A 9,805-nucleotide genomic window follows, 5' to 3' on the forward strand; every position below is an offset into this window, starting at 1 on the left:
TTAAATAATGTTTTATATAACTTTCTCAATATTTTTATGTATTTTTCCATTAGTTTTATCTTTGAATATTGTTTAAGAATGACTATAGAAATATTTACATGCCTAGAAATGTATAAAAAATGGCATATTTATTAACTTTTAACCCCCATAACTTTTTATGTGGGGTGAGACCGCAACGAACTTTTTATACTAGAGTGGTGCGGGAGACCTCCTCTTTCGATCCCCCCACCCCCGCCATCATCTAGACTTGTACCGTAATATCTATATCACTCGTTAGTCGGCAATTCCTCTTATCAATCTTGACTGTCATTATAAATGCGAATGTTTGTTTGTTTGTAAACATTTCACGCCTTAACTACTGAATCGATCATCATAAAATTTTGTAGACACATTGTCAGGGGCACAGAAAATGACATAGGGTACCTATTATGCAGAATAAAGAAATGCTGTTCCCAAGCGATAGAAAAATTAGTTTTATGTGGTCGTCGTTGATATTTGACACGTATTTACGAGCAAAGCCGCGGGGAAAATCTAGTACCGTCTAATAAAAGAGGCTGAAAGAGTGAAAGGGTGATATCTTCCTGCATGCTTCGTACTAATTTTAATGTTTTACCACTCCTGATTCTGTAGTCCATTTAACAAAATATTTCGTTTTTTTAAATATCTCATATTAATAAGTTTTAGGTAATCAGGGAAATTTTTTAATTAAATTTTAACATATCCACTGCAATTTATGTCATAAAAAATTAATTAAGTACCTAACTCGTTATCATCAAGTAAATTACTTTATTTTTCTTGCTTCTTCATAAACATCTTTATGGTCTGAGAGAAAATTATCAAATAATTTGTTCGTGTAGTTTGCTAAATCAAAATCATTTGATTACAATCGTTCTTAAGACGGTTAATCAGATTAAGCTTGATTTATAAGAAATTATTCTAAATGGAGAAAGATTTCATCGTGAATTTCCTAAGGTAATTTTCACATCTTTCACTTATAAATTCATTAAATTTTTCGAACATTATTACTGTTCGCAACATCAATTGCATTTAATTAATAGTTTAAAAGGTTCTACTAGTTCTCTTTAGTACCTGAGTGTTTCTCACTTTGTTACTTATTTTGTTAATTTTCATTATGGAAAATAAAGGGTTTTAGGAAAGTACTTTTAATAGAATAAGATGGCAAAATAGCTCTCCCTCTCCCTTAGATACTTTCTTTGACCAATGGTATGAAATTGACATTTGGCTCAAGATAACAGATACTATTCGGAATAACCATGTAACATTACTCACACATGGAGCCTATTTTTAAAATATTCTTGTACATTATGACCATCAGCCCATGTACGTTTCATTAGAAACCTCTCAAAATCCCATCAAATCCCGTTCAAAAAGTCGTTACACACTCATCATCATCATAAGGCCGTCAGTCCTAAGACTGATTGGGCACGCACCCCCACTCTCCCCTATGCTGAGCTAAAATAAGAACAACCCATATCCTTAACTATTTGCGATAGCAATCTACTCTACCTCTACCTCTACCTCTACCTCTACCCCTACCCCTTCTAACTCCTGTTTCTGCCTCTAGTATGTCTCTGACTAGACCTTCATGTCTGAGAAGGTGTCCTACCAACCTATTTCTTCATTTCTAATCTTCTCTATCCACGGTTTCCTCATCATTCGCCTGTAACACTACATTTTGAATGCTTCTAACCTTCTCTTTTCCGCCGCGCCCACTTTCCTTGTTTCGCACCCGTATGGCCTCTCGCGTTCCTCTATTTCTCCTAAACCCAAATTGATGTTCCCCTAATAGTTCTTGCGACCTTTTTCCCATCCTCCTCTATACAATTCCAGTTATGATTTTTGACGCATGGGAAGTTAAACTAATTGTTCTAAAAGATGGGAGACAAAAAAGTAGAAGAAGTGGCTGATATTCGGTATGTGGTTGGGCACACACCTCCTCTCTTTCCTATCCTGAGCTAATCTTCGCATTTCCCCAAAACTAGAACAACCTTAACTATTTGCGAACAGTAATCTAATCTTTACTTCTACTCCTCTTAAGTCCTGTTTCAGGCTCTAATATTTGTCTTTAACTTCTTTTTATTGAAGGCGACTGAACCCTGTGCTACCCTTTGCTTTATATCCCTACTGCTCCTTCCGTCCTGAGTTATCTGACTTCCTAAAACCTAAAATGAGCCACTTCTTCTAATCTTTCGTCTCCTATCTTTATATTCGCTCTTTTCCTACGTTTTTTCCCTTGCATATCAGTATTTTTGTTTTATTTTTATTTATTTTCCTGCAATACTGTTTTGTCAATACCATCTTAATTCCCTAATATAGAGTATATGTAGTGGTGCAATTCACGTTTACAAGACCTTAAAACAAATGCAGGAAAATAGTTATGTCTAATATAATCTAAATCTAATTTAAATTTCATAAATATCGGTTTTAAAGGCAAAAGAAATAAGAAACGTGTTTTTACATTTTAACTTACTTTATACTATGACACTTGCGTTTAATTAAAAATTTACCCATTGCTGTTTCAGAAAGCCTAATTATACCGAAGAGTATATCTCCTTAAAAATAGAAGACTGTGAAGATGAAGAAACGAAAGCGACAATCGATCGTCAACGGTTAAAGAAGAAGCGGAAAAGGCGTAAAAAAAGGCACAGGATGCGTCAGAGACAGGACCGTCTTCGAAAGATCGCCGTCCCTATTAACGATGACTTGAAAGACCTGGAATCGGACGAGGAACTCCCGCCGCGGGCTCGATGGACCATCGTCGTGACCGCTTGTTTACTCCTTTTCATGTGCCTACTGCTTGTTGGGGTCACATTAAGGATGGCACCCATCATCGACGACATGGGTAAGTTTTCCTAAATATTTTCTCGAGGTCCAACCCTGTACGGTGTAGATTATTAAGATATTTATTTAATTATGCGCCCATTATCGCTGTTTAGCTAACGATTACAATAGGCCCTGAATTTGTTTATTCATTTTCAACAACCCTTAAATTTCGATTTCCAAAGCGAATTATTAACTCATGAATAAGTTTTACTTCCGCGTGGTATACTTCATTAGCTGTACGTTTTTCTGAACGAAAAATTCGGCATCGGATTCGAACGAAGACCCGCAAAATCTTTGTATCCAAAACTGAATATCGACACACGCAATTTCTAGTAATTAATTTTGTGATTTCCAAACTTTCTGTACCTTTGCCCCTTATTTTTTATAAAAATTTTAAATAACAATCCTCACCGCGATGATCCTAGTGCTTATCTTGTCTTGTTTCTCTTGTTTGTTTGTATTCAAAAATGATATGTTGATAACAGCTGCACACCTAAATAATTGAAGACCTAATTAATCTATATCACCATTGCGCCATCAAAATTCCCTAAACTTGATGGAACAGTATCCAATGAGATCTAAATCTCTATACAAATCCCTTTCATATGAGTTCATCTAAGATCATCAGATCTTGCAGCATCCATCGATACTTGCGGGCTACTGTATACCTAAGAATATATTTATCCAAGCGTGGACAGCTTTATCGTTGAACCAGATGGAGAACTTTGACCTGGTCGTTAAACTCTAGACTAGAGTGAAGGATGAGAGAAACGACGGTAAATCGAGTCGGAAAAGAATCAAACCTCTTATTTTAACTTGAGTCGTGACCTATATTCTCATCCCTTAACGACCTACATGCACATACATAACGTATATGTATACAAGAGAGTTTACTAGGTACAACTTCCATGAATTATACCTACATGAATATAATCATAATGCTGGTTGGGCTTATAATTTTGATAATACGTGTATGGTTTTTGAATATTAGTTTGGGTAATAGCCAGTGTATTTCAATACTATGTTTACTTTGGGATCTTTGGAACTCGACGATGCAATTTCATGCGATTCCTCGCCTGATAATAATAATGATGATGATAGTAAGAAGCAAGAAGTGCTGATAGTCCATTACATAATTCAATCTTCAACCTCTAGTGCATCATCAATGATGCAGATTTTAATCTTAAAGATAAAATTATGAAAGAAAAATTCAAAATTGAAATGTGGATATCAAAAGTGCTTCATGGAAAATACCCGAACAAAAAACTGTAGGAATATATAGATAAAAAAGCTTCTAATATGTGGTTAAAAAAAAGGAAACATATTCTCAGAAACTGAGGGGTTCATGATAGCGATTCAGGACAAAATAATAAAAACAAGAAACTATGAAAAATATATTATTAAAAATCCCACAATTTCATCAGACACATGCCGAGCATGCAACACATCTCGCGAAACAATTGACCACATCACTGGGGGNATTGGTGAGCCAATGGCCACTCTTCATATCGATCACATTGGGCCATTTATTCTTAGTAAACGTAAAAATAATTATATAATAACAGCTATAGATAGTTTCACAAAATTTGTGATAGGGGTTCCTGTTTTACTAGCAAAGCTTTTATTGAATTTTGTTCAAAATATTATATTCATTCACTATGCAACCGCTACCCCAAGAGCAAATGGACAAATTGAAAAGTATAACAAAACCATTTTAACAGCTTTATCAACAATGGTAGATGATGAGACACGTTGGGATGAATTAATTAATAGAGTAAGGTGGGTCTTAACTGATCAATAAATCAGACAGGCAAAACTCCAATCGGGGAACTATTTGGTTTTCAACCTAGAGGAAGACACGATCCCATTATTCGAAATGCTATAGATTTAGAACAAGCGCATGTTGACGTAGCCGAAGTACGGCAATACAGTAAAGACAAAATCGAGGCTGCTCAAGTAAAACAAAAACAATATTTTGATAAGAAAGGGTTGAAACCCTTTGAGTACAAAGTTGAATACACAGTAATGATTAAAATGAATGTAACAAGTAACGACGGAAAAAATAAAAAGTTAATGCCGAAATATTCAAGTCCCTTTGTAATCAAAGTTGTGTTATCCAATGATAGATATGTAATTGAAGATATACCTGGAACAAAACGCTCACAAAAACCTTATCATGGGATTTGTTCGGTAGATAGAATGAAAATGTATAAAGTACATACAGAAAGTGACACCACTAGCGAGTCTAGTGATGATGCCGTCAATTAAAATGTGTTTAATCATGTTTAAGTACTGTAAAAGTGCTGTTTGTGCTTATTAATATTATTTATTCTACAGGAATGTATACTTTGTTTCTATTTTTAAAAGGAACATTTTTCCTTTGTTTAGTAGTATACAGATGTATTTTTTTGTTGTTATTGATACAGGTTACAGTTAAATAAATATGTTATACGATATATATTGTTGTATACTCTAAATTAAGGGTAGATTATATAATAAATCATTTACAGGCAGTAATTGCTACCCCTACTATGTTAGATAAGATTTTTTGTATAAAAGGGGATGCTCTTTCCGAATAATTTCAGTTTCTACTTTTAGTTCTTAACCTACGTTAACATTAAGAATTGTAAGTTAGTACTCAATAAATGTTTATCGTATTACAAGGCGACTTAATTAGTGTTCTCTAATTATTCATTAGTTGGCGAAAACATAATTATCATTAGGTTCATATCGAGGTGACAATAGTCATTAGTCGGTGAACGGAGCATTCTTCGACAATTATTGTGTGAAGGTGTAATCCATTTGGAAAAGTGTCTATTAGTGCCTGAACATTAAAAGTTCATTTTCACGCGACACAATAATTGAAAGTGTGAATAGGTAATCCATCGATCACCAGGAATAATTAATTTACACTTTCTAACAAGAGTCCGGAGTCTCATTTAAAACTGCCCTGGTGTCAGAAGTTAGACAAGGACACTCAATTATTGTTTGGAGGTCAGGAATCCAACATAAAATTGGTGTCAGAAGTGGGATTCTTCAGTCGTCGCAAGAACAGTGAGAGTTCCAAGTGGTTTCCAAGTGATATCCGGTGTGACAATTGTGTTTCAACACTTAACTGAAGAAAGAAAACCCCATCCATCCTACCAGCAGCAGCCGTTTGCAAGACAAGTCGACTGATCTGCAAGCTTCATCCTACCCCAGAGGTCTGGAAGAATTTTTATATACCGACATAAATTTGACTATTTTATTACACCATATGATTGAAAGAAAATATGTAAACTGTGAGCTAGGAGATAGATTCTCGGATTGTCAATTAAATGACTAGCACGTATATTTCGGTTTTTATTACTTTATATATTACAAAGATTATTTCAGTTCATCTTGTATTTTTTTATAATGAATTTTGCAATCAGGTTTTGANGGAAACATATTCTCAGAAACTGAGGGGTTCATGCTAGCGATTCAGGACAAAATAATAAAAACAAGAAACTATGAAAAATATATTATTAAAAATCCTACAAATCATCAGACACATGCAGAGCATGCAAGACATCTCGCGAAACAATTGACCACATCACTGGGGGTTGCTCATTTTTAGCCAGCCAACAATACACCGACAGGCATAATAATATTGCTTAACAGATTCACTCGCTATTAGCCAAAAAGTTTAAACTCATAGATCAGATACAGCCGTACTATTAATACAAACCACAAAATGTATTAAAAAACCTTCTAGAAATGCTTTATTGGGATAGAGACATAACTACAGACAAAACAGTTAATCATAACAGACCTGATATCACACTGACCATCAAAGAAACTAAAACAACTCACTTAATAGATTTTGCTGTACTAAACACTGAAAATCTTAAACAAAAACATAACGAGAAAATTCGAAAATATATTCCTTTGACTGATGAAATAAAAGAAATGTGGAATCAGAACATAGTTCGAATTATTCCAATAATAATATCATCAATAAGCGTTATACCTAAAACATTGCACGTTAGCCTAGCCGAGTTGAAACTGCATAAGCTTACCTTCATAAGTCTACAGAAATCAGTAATCCTTAAAACATGCGGAATAGTACGCAGATTTCTTAATAATACTGGCATATCCTCCTTTCCATAATAATCACCGATTATATTTCAGGGCAAGATCTACTGTTAGCTCTATAAAATTTTAGAACAGAAAATTGGTTTCCATGTCATATCGCAAAAGATGTGAGTGAGGTTCTTTGGCATTAGCCCGTCTTCACTTGCTCAAAGTTACCAGTGAAAATTGTGAAGACCAGGATAATAACATAATTTATCTGACCAAATACGAGTGATACATCGAAATAACAGAATACCATTGCATGAAAGGGAAATCATAAAACAAGAATTTAGAAGCTTTCATACAACAAGATCGGATGTATGAAAATTTCTGCATATAAGAAAATTTGCGTCAAAAATCTTAACTAGAATTGTACAGAGGAGGATGGAAAAAAAGGGCGGAAGAACTATTAGGGGAAGATCAATTTGGGTTCAGATGAAATAGAGGAACGCGGGAAGCCATTCTAGCTTTACGGGTAACAATAGAGAAAACGATAGAAAAACGAAAGAGTGCGTACATAGGATTTGTAGATTTAGAGAAGTTTTTGACAATGTTAAATGGGACAAGATGTTAAATATACTTAAAAATATAGGGATGTGTTACAAAGATAGAAGAGTGATACTTAGTTTGTATAAAGAGCAACAGGCAGTTATAGAGCTGGGGCTGCAACGTAGAGAAGTAAATATTAGGAAGAGAGTCAGACGGGGATGCACACTGTCACCGATACTTTTTAATCTATACATCGAAGACGCGATTAACATCATTAAAGACAGCACAACTGTAGGGATGGATATGCAAGGGCAAAAGATTAGCATTCTTAGATTTGTAGATGATATAGCAGTATTAGCATCTAGCAAGGAGCATTTAGAGATAGCATTAAATAAAATGGAAGCGGTACTGACAGATCAGTACTGTATGAAAATAAATAAAAGTAAAACTAAAATACTGGGATGCAAGGGAAGAAAATGTAGGGAAAGAATGAATATAAAGATAGGAGACGAGAAATTAGAAGAAGTTGCTGATTTTAGATATCTAGAAAGTCAGATAAGTGAGGATGGAAGGAGTGGTAGGGATATAAAGCAGAGGATAGCTCAGGGTCTATGCTCGCGAACGGTTAATCTAGAAATTCGAAAAGGATTGTTAAAAGTGTATGTTTGGAGCACGGCATTGTACGGGTGCGAAACATGGACAATGGGCGCGGCGGAAAAGAAAAGGTTAGAAGCGTTCAAAATGTGGTGTTATAGGCGGATGATGAGGATAACGTGGGCCGAAAAGGTTAGAAATAAAGAAGTATTAGAAAGAATACGAGAACAGAGGACTCTAAGAAAGTCGATGAGAAATAGGCGAGATAGGTTAGTGGGACACTTTCTGAGGCATGAAGGTCTAGTCAGAGATATATTAGAGGCAGAAATAGAGGTTAGGAGGGGTAGGAGATAGACCTAGATTAGATTACTGTTCGCAAATAGTTAAGGATGTGGGCTGTTCTAGTTTTAGGGAAATGCGAAGTTTAGCTCAGAATAGGAAAGAGTGGAGGTACGTGTCCAACCAGTCTTAGGACTGATGAGCTTATGATGAGGATGATAAGAAAATAATTTTCGGTAGGTAGAAAAATTGGTACTTAGAACTAAAAGAAAAATAAATCAGAGTAAATGAGCAAGGTCAAAACACAACACACAAGATCAAGACTAATTCCAAGATTACATCAGCAAGACAAAAACCATGACCAAGACTAAGACTAGAAGGATTTGAGCTCAACCAAGACCAAGACCGAATAATCAAGACCAAAACCAGTACCAAGCCTGTGACAATCTTGGTTTTGACCTTACTTTGCTCATTACTAAAAATAACACATTCCGTGCATCGAAACGAGTTTTAAATATCTATGGATTTATGTAGAATTTCGGGTTTTAATGTTTTATTTAGTTTAGATCCACAGAACTTCTTCTGATATTTTCTTGTATTCGAAAATCTGTTATTCTCGACACATTTGGATAAGCCCATCTTCTAATTTAATCCAAGAAAGCTTCTCAGTGGTCTATTTAATCAATACACTCTGACTTTGTCGTTTAGAACGCACCCACATGTAATTACAGTGGAAAAGCGTTGTGGCAGTTTAATTAATGCCGGTACCTTACAGAAAGATTCTGGAACTTGCGGTGATTTATAAACACTCGCAATCAATTTTCATTAATTTATCTTAGAACGTATCGGATGTTCAAAATGCTAAAGAGCGTGGCAGAGTGGCAAAACTGCTTAGTGTTGCCCTAGTTTCTTTAGGCACCACATTTAATAATACCATCAGTGTTGAATAACAAGGCCCTGTCGCTGATAAAACTTTGTTTCCGGAAAGGCTCATTTCAGCGAACGAGTCCTATTTAAACTTTGAGAGATAACGTTAACATTTCGTTTCTTTTCGTACAGTTCGTCTTTTGCAAATGGCTACATTCTAAACCAAGACAAAATATAAACAAACCATGATTGTGTCAAACTTCCGAGAGTTTTTCCAAATTTCTAGAATGTGACAAAGACATACTGATAAAAAGATAGCTATTTCAAAAATTTTAATAAACCACTTTAGTGACTACTACAGCACCCGTAGGAAAAATTTCCATTGAAGCTCAATGGGAATCAATGGAAAATTTGTAAATTCCATTCAAAACCATTTGGCATAAATGGAAAAATAATTGTTTCCATTTACAATATAATTCCATTAATATTTACATAGGAAAAATTTCCATTGATTTTCAATGGATACCAATGCAAAATTTATAAATTCTTTATAAAACCATTCATAAATAAATAGATAAATGAATAGAAAATCAATTGTTTCCATTTTGAATAATTCCATTAATATTCTTATCGTTAG

General features: G+C 34.7%; 1 protein-coding gene across 1 annotated transcript in view; it reads left to right on the forward strand.

Moving 5' to 3' along the window:
* LOC108738893 overlaps positions 1 to 2,877 on the forward strand; it is a 73,255-nt gene extending 70,378 nt beyond the window's left edge. Inside the window, exon 5 of the mRNA XM_025974558.1 lies at positions 2,544 to 2,877. Within this exon, the coding sequence (XP_025830343.1) occupies positions 2,544 to 2,877 (334 nt within the window). The remainder of the gene's footprint in view (positions 1 to 2,543) is intronic.
* The last annotated feature ends 6,928 nt before the right edge of the window (positions 2,878 to 9,805 follow it).

The sequence above is a fragment of the Agrilus planipennis genome, unplaced genomic scaffold (genome assembly GCF_000699045.2).
Source record: "Agrilus planipennis isolate EAB-ADULT unplaced genomic scaffold, Apla_2.0 scaffold147, whole genome shotgun sequence".
In the NCBI taxonomy this organism is placed as follows: Eukaryota; Metazoa; Arthropoda; class Insecta; order Coleoptera; family Buprestidae; genus Agrilus; species Agrilus planipennis.